General features: G+C 38.5%; 1 protein-coding gene across 1 annotated transcript; it reads left to right on the top strand.

The window, feature by feature from the left end:
• The first annotated feature begins 1,219 nt into the window (after nt 1-1,219).
• On the top strand, nt 1,220-25,284 carry ppm1f (protein phosphatase, Mg2+/Mn2+ dependent, 1F). The gene is made up of 8 exons (XM_036598662.1): nt 1,220-1,330; nt 4,255-4,470; nt 9,380-9,510; nt 10,880-11,076; nt 12,291-12,479; nt 17,032-17,175; nt 17,759-17,852; nt 19,738-25,284. The coding sequence occupies exons 2-8, from the start codon at nt 4,295-4,297 to the stop codon at nt 20,070-20,072; spliced, it is 1,266 nt and encodes a 421-aa protein (XP_036454555.1). The 5' UTR covers nt 1,220-1,330; nt 4,255-4,294; the 3' UTR covers nt 20,073-25,284.

The raw sequence follows: 25,284 nt of genomic DNA, 5'->3' as shown, positions 1-25,284 counted from the left end.
TGATGTATAATGTAAGCATTATTACAATTTCACAACATACTGTTATTCCTCAGTCCATATATGGAAAGAAAGCTGCAAAAAAGCCCATTTTGAATTCTTTGCTTCTGTGGTGTCACGAAATTGGATATATCCACCTATTCAGTCCACAGCAGTTTAGATCCATTCACGCACACTGAAGTTATTAGGAGTGTCTCAGCTTGGACTGCTTAATGAATGAGGCGCAACACAGGGCAGCCAATCAGAACATAGGCTATTTGCATATATCACTTTTAAGTAACAAAAAATGACTTAATTGTAATGGTTAAAGATAAACAATAATAAAAATAATGTATAGTGGAATTATGAGTGTGTTTGGTACACAAAACCACAAACATCATAACACAAGACAAAAGGGAACTCCACCGATTTTTCAAATTTCATGTGGAATTCCATCGTTAAGACTGAAACAGTCATACAAAGTTGTTTGATGTAAAATGGTTCAGTTTAGAGAAACTTACTGACTCAGATTTCATTACAGTGGTGGTGATAGGAACCAGGAGTCACGATGTCTGCAACACAAACATAGCCATTTTATTTTACTATCCAAAACCACCAGTGAACCTATGTGTGTCTTCTGAGTTTTTCTATGTAATGTTGATGATGGTAAAATAGTGGTAAATCTAGAAACAAATGTTTTATTGGGGACTAATTTGTCTTATAACACTCTACACGTATCTCTCCGCCATGAATGGATTTTAAACGTACATTGTAGCCTAAAAGTTAATCTCAAAGCTATCATAGAACAATGTTTTGGGCATCAGGCAGCATATTCATAATCATTTTATTAACCTTTTGTGATGTGGCTTTTAGAGACGTTAAATTTTTCAGACGTCTGGTTCTTATCACCACCACTGTGAACAATTCCGACTTGGTAGGTTTCTCTAGACATCAAACCACTCTGAATGACTTTGGTCACATCTTAACAGTTGACTTAGGGAGACATTTTAAAAAATCGGTGGAATTGCCCTTTAAGCCTATGGAAGAAATAAACTCTCTATAGCAATTACCAAGAGCGGCCACCAGGCGGCAGCACCTCGAGTTGGGCTCTTCCTCAACTGCTCGCTTCTTCTTGCCACGAAGCAACAAAACAGATCTCACAAGAGTACGGATGGTCTCCACACGGTGGCGTCCTGAGCGACCGGTCCATCCTGTTTGCGTTGAAACCGTTTTCCGTCTATCGCACCAGAGAGGCGCACACAGACACACCGACTTCCTCGTGAGCCGCTTTTGTTGTGCAGCACGCGCAGGGCGTGCAGGCGAGAAGCATTGCAAAAAAAGGGGGGTTTGCAAGGTACGTACCACGGCCGTGCGTTTGCGTGCACGCGCGCGGGTGTGTGTGTGCGAGTGTGTTGTCGTTAACGGGCGGGTCCGGTCAGGCGTTAGAGGAAAGTTTGTAGGGCTTGTTAAGGCCTCTGCCCCCAACGACGCTGAAGTCAGTTTGTTTTGCGAGGTTCTTGTTGGAATTTCCCCGTTCCACCTTAAATGGGGCAGCAGTTACACTCAGGAGTCTGAGGGGTCAGAATGTAACTGCACCATTTAAGGTGGAACGGGGAAATTCGAATAAAAAGCTGACTATAGCTTCGGAGGGGGATGGACCAGCCCTCATCCTGCACTGTGTGTGTGTGTATGTGTGTGTGTGCGTGTGCGTGTGTGTGACACTTCAGTAACGCTGGAAACAGCTGCAGACGTGCGCGCCGAACTCTGCAGGACTTAAAGGGGAATTCCACCGAGTTTTCAAAATTTCTGCATAATTAAATGGTTGAGATGTAAACAAAGCCATTCAGAGTGGTTTGGTATGAAATGCTCCATTCTAGAGAAACTTGCCGATTCAGAACTGTTCACAGTGGTGGTGATAGGAACCAGACGTCTGAAACGTTTACTGCCTTTTAAAGCTCCTTCACAGAAAGTTATTAAAACATATAGTTATGAATATGCTGCCTGATGTCTGAGACATTGTTTTTACTAAGGTTTTGAGTAATTATTTGGCCTAAAACATATATTTAACATATTTTTTATCATAATATTTTTAAAAGTCTGATATTGCAGAGCTGTACATGTAGGACACTGTGAGGCAAAACAGTCCCCAAATAAAATGTGACCATTTTACCATCATCAGTATTACATATAAAAACTCGGAAGACAAGTAGGTTCACTGGTGGATTTGTATAGTAAATAATGTGGCTATTTTTGCGTCGTAGACGTTGTGACCCGTTCCTATCACCACCACTTTAAAGAAATATCAGTTGATAAGTTGCTCTACAATGAACCACTTCACATCAGACCACTCTGACTGACTTTGTTTACCTCTCAGTGACTGAATTAGTCAGACGTTTTAAACAGTCAGTGGACTTCCACTTTAAACTGAGCTCATTTGTGAGTTTGTTATTGCCGAGGTTGCAGCCAAGTTGTCACTAAATGGGAAGTGATGGCAAGAGTGCAGGTACAGAACTGTGCAGAAGTGAAAAACTGCCCATTATTTATTTAATTTGCTGTCAAAACAATCATTAGTTTATTCGTTTTTCTGGATCAGGAAAAGTCAGTAAACATACATTTAACAGGATGTCACACACAAGCCTCAAAAACTAAATATGTCAGTTTTTTAGTATGTAGTGTGTCCACTCTTTACAGAAACACCTGTGGATGTTTTCAGATCTGAAGCAAGAGTGGAGCCTGATTTTCTCCTCTCTCTCAAAGATGAAAGCTTTAATTGTTGTTTATCTGATGGGGGCAGTTTTGGTGTCTAACAGGTCTTGCGTGGTTGTTAGGAGCCCCATTTTCTCTGTAGCTTTTAATCATTTTTAAACTCCAGTGTTAAAATCTCACTTATCTCACTTATTTTCTTTTGACTTTGCCCTTTGACCGAGCCCCTCCCTCCTCCTCGCCCATTTTACTCTGATAGGATGCAGCCAAGTGCCTAGTTTTGACATTGGTTTCTAAAAAAAACATGGGAGACTCTCAGAAGAGACAGAGGGGCTAAAAGGCAATACAGTTACACATTTTGATTTGAGGTGGGCAGTGCAAAGACATTACATTGTGATCCTGATAAATTGTGTTAGTTTGTTTTTTTTTCAACATATTGTGATTATTGTGAGTACTTAAAGAACACTGACCAACTGCATTTATCATTAAAAAGAGAGCAGAATCAGTCTTGCTTAATTCAATTTAATCACATTCAATTTAATGTATTGTGTACAATATTGTTTAAAATCATTATACTCTGAGTTTCTTTAGTATTTTTATATAGTATTTTTAAATGTGGCGCTACAGTTCCAGCTTATTAGACCATGGAAAAAAATGTTATGTTGATATTTACCAGGAAAATGTTTCCAGTATTGGGATTTATTAATTAATTTATTTATATTTATCATAATTCCTGTACATTATTTTGAACAGTTTCTCCCGAGGTCCACCTATGACCTCTGTAGGTTTTAAGTCGTAAGTCATTTTTACAAGACCATTTTCCAGCCTGTCATTATCCCTCTCTTTATTAACAGGCTGTTTTTGTTCCGACACCTTTAAGACTAATATATATGTAAATTATTTATTGTCTGATTTGCTGCCCTGTGTTGTGCCTCATTTAAAAACAGCCCATGCTGAAACATTCCTTATAACTTCAGCTTGAGTGGGCGGGGCTAAACTGCTGTAGGCTGAATAGCTGGAAATATGTAAATGTGCTGGTTTTCGTGACATCACAAAAACAGTTCATTCAAAACAGGCCGTTTTTACACTTTACTGTCCATATAAGGGGTTGACAAATGGTGAGTGAGAAATAAGTTTTGAAACGTAGTCTACAAACTACATCAGTCTCTTTTATTGAAAAGAGGAAAATTTTGTTTTCTGTGATATGGGCTCACACCCTGGCTTACATGTGAGTTGTGGAGTGCCACCATCTCTGCTAGTTATGAGACAAGGCCAAATGTACTGGTCAGCAGAAAAGGTTTGGTTTTATCCTGTTTCAATACGTACTTCATGCCAGTGTCCATTATTGGCTAACAGTGCATTCACAGGGGATTAGTGGTGAGGGTGGGGTATTATCAGTGTGTTAACTGTCCTGTGGTGGTTTGTTTACAGCACCGCCTCTGTGGCTTCATTCCTTAAAGTGTAAAGAGACAGAAAGCAGTTTGCAGAAGTGTGTGGGTGAGACAGACAGGGCCTCTAATCAGCTCAGGCATCCTGTGAACATTGCATTTACATTTACCTTTATTTATTCGGCAGACGCTTTCATCCAGAGTGACCGAGGAGACAGAGGCCCGAGATGGGGACGAGAGAGCAGGACGAGGCGCTGAAATTTCTGAAGAGTTTTGTGGAGGAGTTTGGGAACCCGCTGGGCCCGGATGACCCGCTGCCTCTCGCCCCGCTCAGCCGCAAGGTCACCCTGCAGGAGGTGACGGGAGAGAGTCTGGAGCTTGGCCTGCGGCTGCTCTCTGCCAGGTGGGTGGATCTGTGTGTGCTCAGGGAAGTGAAATTTTGTGTGCGTACTTGTGCTTACCTCTCATCCACTGAGACAAATGAAAGTAACTTTTCGTTAAACTGTACACTTGTGTACATGGTCCGTCAGCAGTTCTGTACAGTTAGTAAAAGGTGGCACTACACCTCCAAAACATATTGGTTCTTAATTTAGTGATTCTTGGTGGAAAAAGTGGAGCTGCAACTCAATGACAGAGTTCTCTGACTGAAAAAAGACAATTGGGCCACTGATCTAAAACAGTCTTTCACCACTAGCAATGGCTATAAAATATGCCAAGGCTATAAAATAAAAAATAACATGACCCAGTTATCGTATTCATAAACCATGTCAGTGTGTGTTTTAAACCTGCGGCTTTAGGGTTCCTCCAAAGTCCGTACATTACAAAGGAAGAGGAGACACTTCGCTGGGTAAAAAGTGAATTAGGGCTCATAATGCTCACCTTTTCATCTGTTTATGTGGAAAATCTCGCCCTTCTGTAAAAGTGTCTGTTGCCTTATAGTTCAAGCCACTAAACGCAGAATCACAAAAGGTTTTTTTGTTTGGGAAATGTCCCGCCCCAGTCTGGAATGGAGATTTTGATTGGCTATTGCCTGCAGGTCAGTGGTCCGTGCAATTTAGGGAGAGCAGAGATTTTAAATTTATTTTATTTTACCTTATTTTTTGATGTGAGCATCCTAAAATCAATCATCAAGTGGTGAGGCATCACCCCAGTACTTCTAAAAGAAATGGGTCAGATTCCTGCTCAGGTTTTAGCATACACCTAGCTTTCCAAAATGTTTTTAATTAGGGACACACCACTGGAATCAGCAGCTTTTTTGGTCCAAATGTGCAAACAGCTATGAAAGTGTAGCCAATGTATATTTTTTATTTTGTTTTATCTTTGTTATAATTTTTATGGCATAAGTAACGCGAGGCAGGTATGTGCGCTCCACTTTTTTTAATGCTGTTGCTACAGCAGTACCAAAATGTCATAGCATAATTGTACAGGACTCATTGCCTCTGTGCAATTTCAGTGTGGCACTTTTTGATTTTTGTTATTTAAATATGTATCAGATTTTCCACTGATGAATTTAACATACCAGTTTGGCCCATTAAGGAGTGAATGATATTATTTATTGTGTGACTTTGGCTAATAAGTAGTACTGGAAATATGCTAGCGTATTTCGTTTGTTCCTTTAGCCCAAACTGTGTGAGCTTTGGGTTTAAAACAAAAGGCTAATAAAAATCAGCCATCAGCCAATTTGACTGAAATCCGAATTAAAACCAGGCATGTAAATTCATGATCAGTAACCCTTTGTTTTAATAAATGACACTGTTTTTTTCTGTTGCTTTGCAATAACATATAAATCTGTCTGATCTTGCCATTTTATTCATATAAACTGCAAAACTGAAGGAACAGAAGACCTTCTTTGGGAATAAATCCACAGCCCACACATTTTATCTCCTTGTTATGATGTTAATATTACATCAGCAATCAAACCTTTCAGGTGTTTAAACCACCTGAAGAGTACTTTTATGAACAGTTAGGAAGAGAAAACTACCAAATCATTGTTTAGGTAAAACCTGCTCTTCATACCAAGAAAGACACTTTGAAGAAAATGAAGTTGAGTGTTTCAGCATTAGCACATAGCTGTTTTATGGTAATAAACATTTGCAATTTTTTCAAACTTTGCACAAAAGTAACAGTACAAATCAACTATTAAGCAAAACAATACAATTAAATGACTTTTTTGGTGAGAAATGCACTCACACTGTGTAATGACAGAAAGTGTGAACAGGAGGAACAGTTTTTTACATTTGATTTACTTTAATTATGGATTTATAGGTTTATTCTAGGAACTTTGTCTTTTTTTTAGTGGGTGTTGTTCCTCTGAGTATAATGTCAGCATTTGGTGAAAGTAGCACCCTTGCATTTGTGTGCTTGTGCTCTTTCACACCTGTCCCTCCTTCCTGTCTCAAACCAGAGGAGGAGTCTTCATGCATTCCTATCATTCCTGTGTCCTCTCCCCTATCTCTCTCCCTCTCTCTCTCTCTCTCTCTCTGTGTCTCTCTCTCTCTCTCTCTGTGTCTCTCTCTCTCTCTCTCTCACTCGTCCGTGGGAGGGGTTGTGGTTTACTGTCAACCCTAACACAAGTTCAAACTTGCCCCTTTTGGGACTGTTCTTGAACATTTCTGTCTGCTCCTGGCACCAGTAAACTCCTTTTTGACATAAACAAGCTAATGTAAATGTATATAAAGCTTGATCATTGTTGTTTTCTGACACTGTGTTTGGAATGGTTGACTTGTTAACTCAATCAGAATTCATTACCTAGCCTTTGCTATATAATTAACTGACTGGAGAAAACTGTGGCACCAGAAGATTTATCATTGAGAATTCTAACACTAAAACGCTAACGCTGACACACTATATAGCAATCTGCCTTCCGATGAAACTTAAATTATACTGCATGATTGTTTACAGGCACTGTCATAAGAAAATCTTGTTACATAAAGTTAATTAATGGTTATTAATTCGGTCTTGAACACCTTATAAACCATTAATAAGCAGTTATAACACATAAATAAAAAGGGCACTGTTTCCTATCTGTTGCTTGTCAAATAGTGAGCCCACATTAATGTATACTGTTAAACCTCAGATCTTGCTGGTTTGTTATCTTACATTGTCTTCTCTAAACCTGTTGGCTTCATCAGATTTTCATGTTCGTTATATATAACAGCTCACCATCACCCTTTTTTATTTGCGTGTCTTATTAATGATTTTTGTTCATGGCCTAATTAATAACCATTAATGAACTAAATTTAAACCATTCATAAACTCTTTAGAAGGATAATCTTACTATAAAATGGTACCAAATGTTGTTAATATACAATAAAATTAAGAATTTTGTTTTTTATCATGTAAAGTTACCATTTCAGAGATACAGATACAAGGCATTTTTTGGCCACAATGATAATCCACATGTATTCAGCACATAAGTGAACCTCGGAATGGTAAAACAAGTTCTTAACGTAGTTAATATACTTAGAATATTTATTTTATTCATAGCAATGTGCGTTTAATTGGAGTGACAGTGTCAATGTAAAGACAAGATTTGTCCGAACCATGCTTTCAAATGGCTGACTCCCTATATAGTGTAATATATGATGTTTGCCTCTCTCTCTCTCTCTCTCTCTCTCTTTTTTTGGGTGCGTTCCTCAGGGCAGACTTCCTGTCTACGGAAAAACGGAATGACCATTGTTCTACCCACTTCCTTTTGATCAGAGTTCATTTCCTCTTCACATAGTGCTGTAGCTCTACACAGCCCAGATGTATCAGCTTCGGTTTATGTTATGACTCCAAATATATCATGTAGCTCATGATACAGTTCATTCCACAGCCCTACCAGACTAGAAGTGGATAATACAGCAGTTTTTAGGAGTAACGCTGTTGAAAAGTTGGCTGGTCTTATTTCCTGATGCCATGATGATGTAATCAGCTGTAGAAGACCCCATCCCTTTGTCTCGGTCTGCTTCTCTGTCATCGTGAATTCTTTTAATCCGCTCTGGCTTTTCCTGTTGCGGGAATACAATAGGGGTGGGAATCGCTACAGCCCCATGACGCAATTCTGTTTTTACAGATTTGTAATATGCCAAGTGTTGCAATGTGACACATTGCAGTCTATTACTTTTGACTGCAAACTGTTCTTCTGAAAGAAAATATTTTGTTTTATCTAAAGAAACTTACACTTTGTTTACACTACACATATACACCAGCTTTTTAAAGTTTGAAATCATTTGCTATGTAAATAACAACTTATTTTTGTGCAATAATTACTTATACAGTGTGGATTTAAATCTTACAGACTATTCGCTTAAAGGTATTTTTTATGTTTTTAATAAACATCAGTAAAATTTAGGAATTCTATGAACAAGAAATTAATAAAATTCTGAATAAATACTCAATATGTTGTATTTATCTATTGGCATTAGTTTTTGTTACATTATCTGCCCTGAGATGTTATCTCCACTTTTGAAATATGATGAATTGGATATTTTCATCATTCTGGATGCATCTAGAAATTCTTCTTTTTTACTTACAGCTTCCTAGTGTCCTACAGATTATTTGAACAAGCATATTAGAATAACTTTTTGCATTCACCTGCAGCTGCATTGATTTTATAATGATAAAAACACTGATTCCAAACTTTTGAATGGTAGTTTACATTCTTTACATATTTAGCATATTTGTTTGTAGATAATGCAAGATTCCTATCAGGCTTGATACTCTTACAGGTTAAAAATAATAGAACTATCAAAACAATGATTTTTATTTAACATTTTACACACTGTGCTGCACTAAATCCAATTAGGATTAATTATGCTGTCTTTATAATGAAACATGCAGTTGGTCAGTATTCTTTAAGTGCTGACCATATCCATAGTATGCTCTTAGGCCCCCTAATGGCCATTCTGCCAGCCATGGAAATTAACCAAATATTTTTGTTAATATAATGAAATAAAGTAGTTTAATTAAAAAATATTATTACATTTTTATCAAAATATTCAAAATTGGACCTCCAAAACAGACTGAATTTACATTATGTGAAAAAGACTTTATACTACTTTTGGAAGCATAATTTGAAGTCAAAAGTAATAAATTGCAATGTATAACAGAATATCTCAATATTGCAATACTAATCTTATCACAAATCTTTAAATATCGCAGTAGAATCAGATAATGGTTCAAGTACTGTGATAACTTTGCGTTTTGGGTATTTTTTGCTTCTAGTCATTCCAAACCCCACAGGATATGCACATCTACAACATTGTTATGTCCGTAAAGAATGTGTGTAAAGAATTATCTCTATCTATGCTTGTTTGTTTATTGTATAGGCACGCCCCCTCCTGGTTGAGTCCATTAATGTGCCACGCTGCGGTCAGTGAGCTTCTGAAAGATGATCTTTCACCTTTCCACTGTCCCAAAGACCCTGAGCAGCAGCCAGATGACGAACCAGAAGTAGTTTGTGAGTGGAACACTGATCATTTGTTTCTCTTTTTTTTGCATATTTTTTTTATTCATGTATCATGGCTTTTGGCCAAGGACCTATGTTTTTGTGTTATGAGTAGATTTTTGTACATTTCTAATGCATCAGTCTGGATTCGAAAGGAAGTGGACTCTAAATAATGTAACTTTGCTGTCCTCTGGTGTTCACATGGGATACTGCTACCTGATGGTCAACAGTGAATGTGTTACTAGAAAAACCTCCAGGGACAAGAATAGCCTTGAGAGGAATTTACTGTGTGCATTGCCTTTGCTTACTTTGCTTAGTTATAACAGATCAGAATATTAATTTCTGATCTGTTAACCTGCTGCTGGTAGCATTTGTATGTGTATTTAGGGACCCTATGTATCCAAAAGAATCCAGACACCCCTTCTCATTAGTGAATTCACTAATTCGGCCAATCACTTGAGCACACACAGCTTGTTTAGTCTGCAGAGAAAAGATTGCCATTTCCAGTAGATTGGGAGATTCTGGAGCAGCTGTGCGTGACTGTAAGGTCACCAGGGCCAAAGCCAGTGTCAGGTTGAAGGGTATAAAGCCCCCCAGCACTAGGCTGTGGAGTAGCATCTTTGAGTTGGTGTAGCATTTATTTATTTTATTTATTTTATTTATTTTATTTTTACCCGATTTTCTCCCCAATTTAGTCGTCTCCAATTCCACCCGCTAGTTAGGACTCCCCCAATCACACGATGCTATCAACGCTAGGAGGGTGAAGGCTAAAACAGGCTTCCTCTGAGACCTGTGAAGCCAACCACCGCTTCTTTTCGAGCTGCCGCTCACGCAACGTCATTGGACAGCCGAACGCGCTCGGAGGAAAGCGCCAACCGCCAGATGTTACGTCAGCTAACAGACGCCTGCGCTGACTAGCATCGCGCTGAGTGATGGGGGGAGAAGGAGGGGCCATCCTACCCACCCAGAGAGAACGAGGCCAATTGTGCTCTCTCGAACTCCCGGCTACGGGTGGCTGTAGCATCACCAGGGATCGAACTCGCGATCTCCTGATGATAGGGCCAACGCTTAGACGGTTGCGCCACTCGGGAGCCTGGTGTAGCATTTATGATCCTAATAATCCAACATCATTACCTGACCTCACTAATGCTCTTGTGGCTGAATGCAATCAAAACCACACAGTTACGTTCCAACGTAGTGTAAAGCCTTCCCAGAAGAGTAGAGGCTGTTACTGCAGCAAAAGGAACACAAACTCCCTATAAATACCCTTAATTTAAGAAGACTTATTGGATGAGCAGGTGTCTACAAACCTTTGGGCATATAGTGTTTTTAAGATTTGAGTGTTTTTTGAGCATCTTTGGTTTTCTGACCTTGTCTGCAGTGCTACAGTCTGAGCCTGTTCAACGCCTGTTTATCAACAAGCTGAGAGACGTTGCCCTGGCCTGGCAGAAACAGCTGCCCAGTCCGGTTCCTCGCTCCTCCCACCTCTGCTCTGTCCACGCCATTCGGAACACTCGGAGGAAAATGGAAGATCGCCATGTGATACTGAGCGAATTTAACCAGCTCTTAGGTTTACAGGTGAGGCCTTTAGGCTTTGTCTTAAATACTCTGTTAGTTTTTATGCCCTACGTACTTGCTAGATATACAAAAGTTAAAGAGTCTTGTTTGCACTTTGGTACCACTTTAAAATAAGACTACCTTTATAAAGCGTATATAAATCATTTTAAAATGTATTAAAGACTACTAAATCAATCATAAGCACCTTAAAATCATTAATAAGCAATTATAATACATAAAGAACATGGGCAACAGTAAGGTTTAATATTTGATGAATATGAGTATCCGATGAAGCTGAAAGGTTTCATGCTGACTGATGAAGAAGAGAAAATAAGATCAGTAACCAGCAACATCTGAGTTTTAACAGTGTTGCGCTGGTACGAGTGGATCAGACACAGCAGTGCTGCTGTGAGTTTTTAAACAGTGTGTCCACTCACTGTCCACTCTATTAGACACTCCTACCTTGTCAGTCCACCTTGTAGATGTAAAGTCAGAGACGATAGCTCATCTGATGCTGCACAATTTGTGTTGGTCAACCTCTAGTCCTTCATCAGTGGTCACAGGACGCTGCCCACAGGATGCTGTTGGCTGGATATTTTTGGTTGGTGGACTATTCTCAGTCCAGCCGTGACACTGAGGTGTTTAAAAACTCCAGCAGCACTGCTGTGTCTGATCCACTCAGACCAGCGCAACACACACTAACACACCACCACCACATCAGTGTTACTGCAGTGCTGAGAATGATCCACCACCCAAATAGTACCTGCTCTGTGAGGGTCCATGGGGGTCCTGACCACTGAGGAACAGGGTGAAAGGGGGCTAATAACGTATGCAGAGAAACAGATGGACTACAGTCTGTAACTGTAGACCTACAAAGTGCACCTATATAGTAAGTGGAGCTGATAAAATGGACAATGAGCGTAGAAACAAGGAGGCGGTCATAATGTTATTCCTGATCAGTGTATATTCTATGTTATAAATTGTTCATATTTAAAAATTCTGAATCAGACCTCATTAATTAAGGCAAACCAGACTGGTGAAATTTGACATTTCATGTTGAATTGAAATGTTTTGTAAGATGCAGAAACAAATTGAATCATTGTAACTACTCAGTTAAGGTCAGTTGAGCGCAAAGCTGCCTGGAGAATAACTCTGAACAGTCAGTTTTTTGTCAGTGTAAATTCTGCTTTAACCTAATCAGAGCGGGTGGTAACCTATTCGTTCTCCTCGCATAGGACGGTGTGGAGCGTGAGTACTATGCTGTTTTTGATGGACACGGAGGGGTGGACGCCGCCACATATGCAGCTACTCACCTGCATGTCTTGCTCAGCCAACAGGAGACCCTAAAGAGTGACACCGCCACAGCCTTCAAAAACTCATTCATACAAACAGACGACATGTTCAAGATCAAAGCCAAAAGAGAGGTAGGACTGAGAGACGGCACTGTGGCACTGTGGGGCTTTTTTCCTGTTCCAACTGTCTTGAAGTATCATGATGATATATTTTTGCCATATCGTGCATCCCTAACTTTCATCCCTAAGTCATTCAGAGTTTCTGTTCATTAGCCTCACATTATAGCTGTGGGTATGGTTATGGTCTGATCTCAGTCTGATTTAACTAAGCATGTGGTTAGTGGATCAACAAATGCATTTTTTTGCACATAAGAAAAAAGGAAAAAAGGAGAGATCAAACAGAAAGAACTTCTTTTGTAGTTTTTCAAGAGATTGGTTATGTTTATTGTTACGTACATATATTTAATTATTTGACAAAGAGGGTTTTAAGGAACTTAACTATTGCTAAACATGCTAAAACCATTTGAAGCCATTATGGAATAGTTATGATAATTTATCACACGTTTGCAAGCTATCATGTCATAATTATTCACCAGTTAGTCATGACCACACGATCATAAGAAGCATGCACTTTTTTTTTATCATTCTGATGAACCCAGGACACAGAACTGTTATATGAAAACAACAGAGTGCTCGAGATTGCTTCACTGCAGATATCACACCTGATATGATCTGCTGAACTCGCCTTCTGCTCATGCCTGAAACCGAATTAAAGCCCCACTTGTATTTGGTTGTTCAGTCAGTGTGTTTAAGTGAGGATATTTCCTAGCCGGCATAATCATGTATGTATCAACGTTAGGCTATAATTGGCGCTAGTTAATTTTTCAGTCATGTCTTACATGACTGAGGTTCGCTAAAAATAAAGGACACAAAAAAACTTGAAGCCCCTTAAGAAGGGGGGCTCATTCCAAAGTTTTTTTTGATGGAGTAACCAGCCTTCATTAAACAGCTATTAATTGTTAACTGCCTATTAAACAAACCCTATGTTCTAACTCTGTTTTGTGTAAACACAGTGTTACTACACTGCAACTACAATGTTAAACACTCATTACTAGTCAAAGTTGAATCAAACGTAAATGCGGTGACTGAAGGTAGCTTTGTCCTGTATACCTCAGTAATTCTTAAAAGCTGTTGTTGTCCACCACGTCCTTCTTTGTAATTTTCACACCCATATGTGAGTTCCTCCCACTGATGTGCCCCACACTTTCTTCATGAGAACACGGACAAAATAGGCGTCTGTGTTATTGTTTGCGGACGTTTGCGTTTAACATGAAACATTGTTGTAGTCCTCTGGAAAAGCGGTCCTAAACAAAAGTTGCATGCTTCAGTTTTTGTTGGTCTGTCTAGTGGAAGCAACTGATTCCGGATCATTCCTCAAGTTAAATGACAAACCCGCCTATTCAGATAGGGTGTTTGCTGTTTGTTAAATTGTTTTTTTTTTAATAATAATTATTTATTTGCAGGTTAATGGTTAATAATGTACTTTCCTGGTTCAATTAATCCAGACAATAGGTCCATTCTAGTCATACAACGGCACTAAACACTGTACGCAATTTAAATATGTGCTTATTAAGCCATTATGATTATGATATGATTAAATTAGATTATTAAATCATTACGATTATGATGTGATTAAAAGTACTCAGTGTTCTGAGTAGGACATGGGAGTTATGAAGCTTCTTACAGACTTGCAGCAAAAGTACACCAACCGTTCAGCAGGTTTCCTCTTATTGTCGCAGGTGCATGCCATAAGTGGAAAGTTCTGATAATGTTTGTTTCTTTTTCTCAGAAAATTTCCTACAGTGTAACATATATACAGACAAATACTAACACTGTGGATACGTGTTTGGTAAGAAGCTTTCTGCATTGCTGCAGGTAGAGATATTAGTCAGCATGGTTGCACTGTTTTAATGTGGGCACTGTAGGAGTTTAGTGCGATGGCTGTTGAGAGGCTCTTTCACAGAGAGAAAGTTGCGTGAGTGGCTTCACTTTTAGTCACTCGGTGGAGAGAGATACGTTGATGTTTTTGATTTATTCTTCCCTTCCCCCTGTTTTTTTTGTTTCTGAGAACAGATGACCGTGATGATGCAGAGTGCAAGACGGCAAGAGTTATGATTGATCCTCATAGTAGAGACAAACTGATGTAACAGTGCTTTTATGTTGACTCTGGCGGTCTGCGTGTGTTTGTATGTCACTGTTTTTAGCTCTAGTTCTGGAGTACTTTGCATTGCATATTTTGGTGTTTTCGCTGCTCTAACAAACTTATAATAGGGCCCAACTGAGGCACATGTTGCAGTCGATTTTAACAGGCTTAAAATTTTAATAACCAATAAGATTTAGAAGTTTGAATCCTGGTAATACGACGACCAAAGAAGTTGGAAATTATAAGCATGTTATCAGTGTTAATTTTGCTGATACCTTCAATATCGGCCATCAGACAATGGATGTATTGTTTGGGTTCTATTAGCTTTTTTCAACTGGGCAGTGTGGTACAGGATGGGGCTGGACAATATGACAGTATTTATTGTTATCGTGTTAAAATATGTCACAATAAGCTTTTCTGAGCATATCGTGGGTATCATTAGTACTTACACACACTGACCAGCTGCATGTTTCATGTTAAAGAGAGCATAAATTAGGTCTGTTTAATTGGATTTAGTGCAGTGAAGTATTTGAAATGTTAAATAAAATATATTTGTATCAACGAGACAAAATATTGACCTGTCGGTTCTGTGAAACAGCAAAAATAAGTTAATGTTACTCAGCTGTCAAGCACAAATAGATCCAACCCTCCATGAAGCTGAAGTCAGCTTCTTTTTCACCAGCTGCTTGTTATTATTTTAATGCTGTTAACATTTTTCTAAGGACACTTTCTCGAGACATTCGCCAGCTTTTTGTTCGAATTTTTCCGCTCCACCTTAAATGGCGCAGCAGTTCAGTATGTAGCTTCCACACCATTTAAGGTGGAACGGAAAAAGTCGAACAAAAAGCTGCATATGTCCCGAGAAAGTGTCCTCAGAAAAATGTTTACAGCATTAAAATAATAATTAGGCTATTCTGAGAGCTTCATCTCAGAATCAGCTGATCAGGGGGTCAGCAGTGATATTAAGATGAGTCTGTACTGGATTAGCCTGAGTGCAGGTACGTTTGTACAGCTTTTCAAATCAAGCTATGAACAGAACGGAAAGATCTATCGTGTTTCAGTGAGTATCAGATGAAGAACAGAGAACTGCAGGGAAACCTGCTGATTTTGTTCTGACTTCTTTTCATCTGCCCTCAGTCTGTACATGGAAATGTTCACTGACAAAGATTAAGGAGGCTGCCAGTCTAATGACGTCAATTCAGTGCACAGTAGCTTTAGCTTACATGTAGCAATATTCATATTTCAACTCTTTAACGACCTCGTAATTCAGAGGTTCCAGTGGTGTTAGAGAGAAGAATGTTCACAAGACAAAACGTATCGGGTTCTGAACAATTTTATTTAACACAGGGGGCGGTTGAGGCGATTTTTCGAAAACCCTATTCATTCTGGCCATAGAGAAATGGAGCTTAGACCCGGAGTTCCTAATATGGGCATAAGAGCATGGTGCCGACTACAAAATGACGACACGACTACAGTGGTCTATTTAAAAGAAGATATTGTTCAGAAATTGCTATCAAGTCAAATGCCTGATCCCATTTCTTATTTTTACCCCTACCCCTTGTTTTCGAGTGTCTCCTTGCCCCTTGGAACTGAGTTACAAGGAGTGGTAGTATCTACCCCTATGAAATGGGACAACCCTCAAATAAAAAAGAACATCACTTCATTAACAGGCTACTAGCAGCGCTCTGTAGTCGACCTTGCCGGTCTGCAGTGATAGCAGAGGAGAGTAAAGTTCAGCAACCTCGCTGCTGGGCTTTAGTTACATTTAGGGAATCATATACCTTCAAAGAGGGGGGATATGACAGTTATTTATTATCGCCCACCCCTAATTCTTCGGTGATATGCAGCTGATGTCAGCTTTTCGCCAACTTTTGTTCGAATTTTCCCGTTCCACCTTAAATGGTGCAGCAGTTCTGATGCCTGAGGTGCCAGAATATAATTGTTGCACCATTTGAGGTGGAACAGGAAATTTAAAGGGTAGCTACCGAGACATCAGCATACTACTAGCAACTTTTATGCTGGTTTTGAAGAAAAGGACCATAATACATTGAAACAACATTCAACTAAGATAATACAATGGTTATCATATATTTTAGCAGAGAAAATACTCACCTTTGTGTGAGTTTAGTCGCTTGCAGTCATCTTGCTGGTTTGTCCTTTTTTCTCATAACAATACATTTGGAGTGAGCCTCTGAAAAACCTCTGTTTGGAGGTTATGTAGCCCTCTATCTCAACAAAAATCAGGACACCCTACCCCTAGATGTGAATGCGCAAAATGGAGGGGTAAGGGCTAAGCGGTAGGGCCAAGGGGTGAAATGTGATTGAGCAATAGTATCTGTACTGGTGTTGGTACAAAAACTGTGACTGATACCCAGCCCCAGTAATGTGTAGTACAGAGGTTCGTCAGGACCAGCTTTGGGAAACGCAGTTGTATGGGCACATTTCATGTTCTAACTTTTCTGCATGTGATTCTGTCTGCAGCGCATGCGCAGTGGCAGCACGGGTGTGGCTGTGTTGCTGGCTGCCGATTGGCTGACAGTAGCCTGGCTGGGAGACTCTCAGGCCATGCTAGTGAGACGTGGTGAGCCCGTCATCCTGATGGACCCCCACAAACCCGAGAGAGAGGTACGACACATACTAATCTTACAGGCCACATCAGGGCTGCAGGAATTTATTCAAAATGACCATTAAAAGAATGGCTGTGTGAAGAATCTAATTCTGAGGTGTCCATAGTTTTGCTTCTTTAGTTCTGAACTGGAGCTACGAGGCCAATGCAGCTAACAAGTAATGGAAGCTTATACTCCAACAGTTAGCATCATGCACTTTAGGGATGCACGATCGGACTCAGCAAAGAATGGCGGATTTTTTGCTCCAAACATGCCATCAGCAAAAAAGCCAAATTATTATTCTACTCTTTTAAACTATTCTTTTAAGAGTATAAGAAGCAGTAATTTGTAGTAACTGCTAGGATTATATTATGACTGTGATGATTCATTATGATTAATAATGACTGGTGCATTTCATAGCACACTCTGAATAAACAGCTATGACGTATGATTAAATGTACAAATCATTATCCCGTCTTTCTTCAGCTCAGAACAAACATCGAGAGATTTAGTAGACTCTACATTACATGCTTATTACTGACCTCTGAGTAGCGATTAAAGTGTCCCTGGTGGTCTGTCTCTCCGCCCCTCTCTCTGTGCAGGATGAGAAGCAGAGAATAGAGGACCTAGGAGGCTGTATTGCTTTCATGGGTTGCTGGCGTGTTAATGGAACATATGCTGTTTCCAGGGCAATAGGTGAGTAACTTTCCTGTTCGGAAGTGGAGAATGACGACATTTTTTTTCAAATCATCCATACTGCCAGGAGTTTCTCAGTAATTATTCTTGGTTGCTGGTGCAGTGTTGGATTCAGTACCCAAATTACTCATAATCCCTCCTGTTTTCTTATAAGAGTTGACTCATTTCTTTTATACCTATTTTAGATGCTTTTTTTTTTTAATCATATGTTCTTTCTTTGGTTATTGCACTGGTGATGTTACTGTGATTATTCAGGTGTATTTATGCACCGCACATCAAAAGTTTGAGGTGGCTCGCTTATAAATGTTTGATTTTCACTGTTACTATTCAGATAAGTAAAAAAATATGCAAAGGTTTTGTTTGTATAAAACAGCTGTTTGCTAATAATTTTGGGAATTTTTAGCTTCAACAATCAGCTTCATGTTTAAGTATCTTCCTCAGTACATAGAGCAAAATCAGTACCCATGTTTTGCTGTTTTCTTTGCCAAGCTATTGTTAAAAGCACATATTAAAATGCTGTTGGCCCAAAGGTGATTCCTCTTATCCTAAATGTAGTGAATCAGCCAAATCTCCAAAAAGGACAAGGGGAAAAAGTTTTTGACTTTTAATGGAAGTAAATGGAAAAATAATTTTTCCAAGTAATTTCGAACCACCGTTCATCATGAAATTTACACACAAGATACGACATAAAGGGCAAGTGCCTTTTTCAAATTATCTCAAAAAACGGAAAATGACAAAAATGGACATACAAGATTTCTTAAAGATATTTATATAAGAATGACAAAGGCCACGTGCCTTGATCACACACTTACCTGAAATTTCTGTTATCTATAAAAACTGACAAATTTCAGACAAATTTGAACAATTCAGGCTTTAACTTGGCCACAGCTACTGTTTTAAGCTATAAGGCGTTTGTGCTTCTGTTTATGTTCACAGATAACCTGAGAGGTTTGAGTGAGTTTTTAATTAGAATTTAGTTAATGAATTTATTAATTCACGAAAGAAAATATACACATTCATATCAAAAACATTTTCTAAAGCTAGGTGTCTGAATTGCATTGATTTTAAATTGGCTTTATCTTGTTTTTTAGTGGTAATATTAATATTAATAATTGTTATTTTATTGTTTTCATGTTAATATTTGGTATATTAAAATTAATCATTTGTTTAATTATAACAAATACAGGGTAGTTTGTAATATTATGTAGTAAACAAGACAGCAGACGTTATATGGAAGCTATAAGGAAATATGTACAGTTGTATGTAATTTGGGCGCCCCTGGTCAAATGACATATTTTGTTAATTTTGAAAATAAGTTAACACATCCTCTGTAGAGAACACAATTCTGCACATTTTAATAAACAATTATTGTTTATTTACCGAATTGAACATATTGGAAAATTAAACATAAAATGTAGCCTGTGCCAAAGTTATGGCATATTTTACATTTTGTGGGTTTTTGTCTAATATGTTAAACTAAGCAGAAAAATAGAAATTATGCACTGACCTTTGCAGAAAAATGCCATGTTTACATTTGTTTTCTGTGGAGGACTTGTCATTTGATGAGGGATGTTAATACTTTTACATACAACTGTATGTAGATTTGTACAGGAACAGTTTGGGATGGATTTGATCACTACTTTTCAAATAACTTTTTCAGCTTCCTACAAATAATTTGAAATGTAGAGTAATAGCATCATATTTTAATGTACACATCTACATGTGTACAATCAGTAACAAAGTTAGTTTTATGGAATTAAAAACAGTAATTCTAAACTTTTTAAGAATGATTCCAAACTTTTGAATCATGGAGTGTGTGTATTTGTTATTATCTCTTTATATAATGTATATCTGCTATTATCCTCTCTCTCTTTGTCTCTCTCAGGTGATTTTGATCAGAAGCCGTATGTCTCCAATGCGGCAGACTGCTCCTCGGTTCAGCTGAGCGGGGAGGAGGACTACATCCTACTGGCCTGCGACGGCTTTTTTGACGTAGTGCGGCCGGTGGAGGTTCCTGGGCTGGTGCAGGAGGCCCTGAGGGAGACAGGTGGCTCCGGGAAGGAGGCCGCTGAAAACCTGGTGAATCAGGCCAAAGCTGCAGGCTCCAGCGACAACATCACCGTCCTGCTGGTGTTTCTGCGGGAACCACAGAAACTGTTGCTTTCGGAAATGGGCTCGGGAACAGAGGGAGAGGCAGGGGGCCAAGCACCACAAAATTGAGGGAAAGGGAGAGAAGGACTGGAGCGTGGAAGCAGACCACTGGAGGGCCCTCTCAGCTTCCTAATGTTGCTGTGATGCCTGGAATTAATGAGGCTTATGGGAGTGGCGCATTGTATTGCTCACTTTAATACTTTATCAATGAGGTCATCCAAAAATATGATATGACATGAATGTGGTTTTTCATCCACTGAGGAAAAATGTCATTATTGATGAGCAGTATTTTTTTTTAAATCATGTCATGATGATGCTTACTCTGAACACCTTGGTTCATTATACTGGCTTTTAAAGCAGCATTCTGTAAGATTTTTTTTAATTAAGAGCAGAAGAGTGGCGGTGGTGTTTAAAAACTTATAGGACGCTGCTTTAAATCAGGCATTCCCAAAGATGCTTTTGATCTACTTGCCTTGTTTTTTTTTTTGTTTTTTGTTTTTTTTTAACTTTTCCTGATTTACAGGTGCTAAATCTCAAAAAGGATGTGATAACATAAGTCATGTTTTTATAGGTCTTCTAGGGATCACTGTTCACTGTGTTAAAGGGATCCTTTGTGCTAATGTCACCAACATGGTGTGAGCGGGGACCAGTCAATTGACCTTTCCATGATCTGCCCACAAGTGTATTGTTCTGTAGATTGGACAAGTTTACGGAGCATTGGCAAAAAAAATCCTATTCAGCCTAATAAGAAACTGTAGCAAACAACAAATTAAATTAACACGCTTTTATTTTGTGTATTTGAAAAGTTAACATTAGTTTGATGTGATTTCCATAGTATTTCATTGCATTTTAAACTGGAAACTCAATAGTATGCAGTGAATCTAAACTCCACCCTTCACTCTGATAGGTTGAATGGAATTTTTGCCTGTGTTCTGTAAAACTGGTCCAACGTCACAACTGTTGCTATGAAAGTGTGCATTTGTGGGTGGAGCATGGATAGTCCAAGTGGCGCTAACTGGCACCTGGCTTTCATTCATTATTAGCAACATCAGTCTGCGATAGTAAAATCCAGAGGTTATGGTGAAGAGCCTCCGTTTGTCCATTTTCCAGTAGGATGTTTCCTGTTATTTGTGACTGTTACAAAGCAGTGTGAACCTAAGGGCACACCCATCTTAAATATATGACTGTTAATCTGGTCAAGGCAATGTGCTTTGAAGATGAAATATTCATAAAGCCTCATCTACATGAGGCAATATCGGTCAATGTTTCTGCAGTTTCATTATGTCTTTCTTAATGTTTTAATGTGCATTTGTGGCAGAACTGTTTCTGTGCCAAAACAAAGTATGCATGTGACTAACTTAGTCAAGAACTGTCTTCTTCAGTACTTAACTTTCTTAAAAAGGTGAACAATGTGTTTTATATCCATATTTGGTATGCATAGTATTCTCTGGTCTTAACATATTAATGTTTTTTTCTCATTCTTTATATCGGATCTTGGTGCCTTTCTTTAAAGCAGTGTTAATAATGGTTGTTGTGCAGTTCAGCCCAGTTTTCAAAATACAAATTAAGCCCAGTTCTTGACTAAGAGACTTTTGATGGAACATCTCTGTAGGGCTTTGTTCATACAGGCAGCTCATGTTGGATTTTTTGGCCTATCTGATCTAAGCAGGAAGGATTTTCTACAGTCTGAATGGCGAAAAAGACAACTTTTTCCATGTGGATTCAAGTTTGATTCAAATTCTGTGGACATGTAACTCAGTTTGACTCGTCAGATCAAACCTCTCATGTACTAAGGGTATTGTTTTTTTTTTTTATCTCATACCAATATCAATACTGATACTGATTACTAAATAAAACAGTATTCGATTTTTCAAGTTTTTCACACATATAGATTTAGTTCAGAGTTAATTTCAAGTTCCCTGTTTAAAATGCCATGCTACCGCAATGTGCTCAATTTGCATATATTTGTTTTTACCTACGTTGAACTCAACAAATAAATAGGAATTGTGCACGACAATTTGCGGCTAAATGCCATATTTAAGTTTGTTCCATTTAGAGGATGTTTTTACTTATTTTCACCTCCAAAATCAACAAAATAAATAATTTGACTAGGGCTGTCCAAAGTTTTGCATATAAGTATAGCTCTTGAAATTGAATGCCAGTGTTTTGATGCTCGGTATTATTTGAAGTAATTAGAATAAAGGTAATAAATTACGATACAAAGTCCTAGCAGCACTTCTTGACGCCAGAATGTGTGACGAAAGTCGTTCATTTGCTCCCCCTTAGTTGTCAAATGACTGACTTCACCATTTTTATGACAACCAGTGTATTTGCAAGCAACTGTGACTGCAATCTGACCATACAGATTGATTTTGGCTTGCAGTGTGGACACTCTAAAAATCAGGTTTAAGAAGCAAATCCCAGCTGCCCTGATATGTGAACAAAGCCTTACTAGGTCAGTTATTTCAGAAGTGGGCTTATTCTGTGTCTGAAAAAACTGTCCACATATACATGTTTCTAAAGGACAGTTGAGTGTGTGTGTGTGTGTGTGAGAGAGATGAGAGGGTGTTATATTAACTCGCAGCCAGGCTTGCTGCAGGGCCACGGGTCCTGCATGCGGTTGGCTGTCTCACATTACTGCCTGCTCAAATGTCATGAATATTTGAAAGCCTTGTGACATGTAGCTAATATGACTGGACTGTGGCTTTAGCGCGGACGAGCTAAGAATAGAGCTAACTTAATGTGTGTTGGATCGGAGAGAGAGGAAGAAGAAGAGACAGAGCAATGAAGTGTTGATTTAGTGATTTGATGAAAATGCCAAGGACATGGACAGTGATTCTCTTAAGGTTTTCCAGTAGCGTTGGAAGATCGCCTCGCAAGTTCAAATCTGTCAAAGCAACATGTTTCGTATCTGAATAACTGCTTTCATGCAGTCGTATGCAAAACTTTAGGCTGACTTATTTGCCGAATTTAACATATTGGGGGGAAAAAGAGGGTCTGTACAAGTTATGACACATTTTATACTTTGTTTTAATTTTTTCAATATCATAACCTCAACAAATAAATAGATATTGTGCACTGAAATGTGCAGAAAATGGATATATTTGTTCCCTGTAGAGGATGTTAACTTATTTTACTTGAATCAACAAAACATCTAATTTACTAGGGGTTTTCAAACTTTTGCATACAACTGTATGTGTTGTTAGTATTTCAGTAATGTGTTTTCTTACACGTTTGATATTCTGCTGCTCCCTTGACACAAACCTGCTCCGCCTTCAAATCCTTTCTATCGTAGCAACTGTTGCTAGGTTGGACAAGCTTTACAGAACAGCAAATCCAGTTGAATCTAATGAATTTAGGGGTTTAGATTTTGCTACATAACATTGAGCTTCTGGTTTGAAATGCTACTCTACTGGGTTGTTGTAACTTTTCAAAAGTAGGCAGGTTGAACTGCCACTGAATTTGCCACTATGCTAATGTTATCTCAGTTACACAACATAAAACTACACCCAGTTTATCTTAACAGTGTCATCTTTCACATGGATAGAAAATTAGCATCACTTGAAATTAATAACGCCCAAAATTTTCATATTTTGAGTTGCATACTACAGTTTCTGATTGTATTGAGAGGGATTATAGTAACACTGTTATTTTTTATTTTGAGATTGATGCTTTGTAGATGCTGAAATTTGTCTTCAACATTTAATTAAATATCTACAAAACGTAACTGAACTTGAATGCTGAATAGTTGTATAGATTAAATGAAATCTAAGTCTTAAACTAATCCTAACCTTAACGCTAATGCTGTAGAAATAAAGTGTGATTTTTTTGCCAACAATCAGTAAAGCTTATCCAGCCTAGCACAGTTGCCACAAAAGCACATTTGTAGGTGGAGCATGGATAGGTCAGTTGTTGGATGATTATGCATTTTGACTTTGACTGTTCATCTCCTTTGCTCTGTCTTTCTACTCTTTCTCTCTCATTCACTTACATCACTTACCCTCAATCTACTGTCTGATCTCACATTTCCCATCAGGCAGTGCGGTTTACCAGCGACATTGTGACATCACTGATGATCTTATCGAGCATCATCTGATTTATTTGCACCCCCTAAACCACAGACCCCCAGGCTGTGACACTGATGCCTGTCTGTAGTGCTGTCTAAAGCCATTCACTTTTGCATTGTGTTTGCATTGTGAACAGATGTGTTTTTGTGTCTTCTTAATCTTTCCAATATATTGAGCATCAAAGTTGAGATATTTAAGACTGGTCACTTTTGGGAAACAGGTCAAGCCTAATCTAGGACTATATTATAATGAAAATGGTGGTTTACTGAAATGAAATGCCTTTTTAGTCTAGGATTACTCTTAACCTGGGTCTGGGGAATGGGTTTAAAGAGGAATTCCACTGATTCCAATGTTTGCATAGTTCAATTTTTAAGATGTAAATAAAATCATACAGAGTGGCCTGATGTCAAAAGCACTAGTCTAGAGAAACGTACCAGCTCTTTACAGTGGTGGTGATGGGAACCAGACAGCTTTTGTTTACATTCCCAAAGATAAATTGATGTTAATGTCAAAAATCAATGGAATTCCTCTTTGAGTTAAAAAGTTAAAGAGTATATCTGACCACTGCCCACAATGCGCTTCTTGCCAATGTGAAAACCAATTTATAGAAATTTGTAGGTGTTTATTTCTTTGTGCATTATTGACTGTTTTCCAAAGGACTTCATGAGGCTGTAGTTGTTGTTATTTGTATTGTTGGAGGACATGAATCTGTATCAACTGTATGTAGCCCACATGTGCCACACATCTCCAACATGAGGCCTTATTTGTGCCTTATTTTGTGTGTGCTCATCCTGGAGCTTTCAAAATGAATACTGCCGACACAAAGCGCAGCATTTTGCTTTCACATTTACTAAGCTGAAACATTTATAGGGGAACTGACATTTTTTCTCTGTTACATGACTTTTTGTGTGTGGTATTGTGCCTGTTTGGATGTTTGTAAATTTTATACTGGCAGGAGTAACTCTGTTCCACTCTGAGCATTTGTATTGTATGCACTTGTAATAGGTCCTTTGATTGTATTGCATAATTTAATGTTGATACCAGTCATTTCAAACTGATAGAGGTTTCTATGTGAACGCATTTGTTAAGGATCTATTTTGTGACCTTTCCTTGAAAAGTATTAATTATTTTCATTTCATAACTGCTTTGCATTGAGTGAGATGAGAGTTGAAGTCTAATCAATCGTGATAATAAATAAACAATAACCACACTAA

This window comes from Colossoma macropomum, unplaced genomic scaffold (assembly GCF_904425465.1).
Source record: "Colossoma macropomum unplaced genomic scaffold, Colossoma_macropomum, whole genome shotgun sequence".
NCBI lineage: Eukaryota > Metazoa > Chordata > Actinopteri > Characiformes > Serrasalmidae > Colossoma > Colossoma macropomum.
This window is presented reverse-complemented; position numbering and strand designations above follow the sequence as displayed.

Coding starts and splice junctions, on each gene's coding strand:
- ppm1f (XM_036598662.1), top strand. CDS start 4,295: ATGGGGACGAGAGAGCAGGACGAGGCGCTGAAATTTCTGAAGAGTTTT. Junction 4,471..9,379: donor CTGCGGCTGCTCTCTGCCAG/GTGGGTGGATCT, acceptor TTTATTGTATAG/GCACGCCCCCTCCTGGTTGA. Junction 12,480..17,031: donor AGATCAAAGCCAAAAGAGAG/GTAGGACTGAGA, acceptor TTCTGTCTGCAG/CGCATGCGCAGTGGCAGCAC.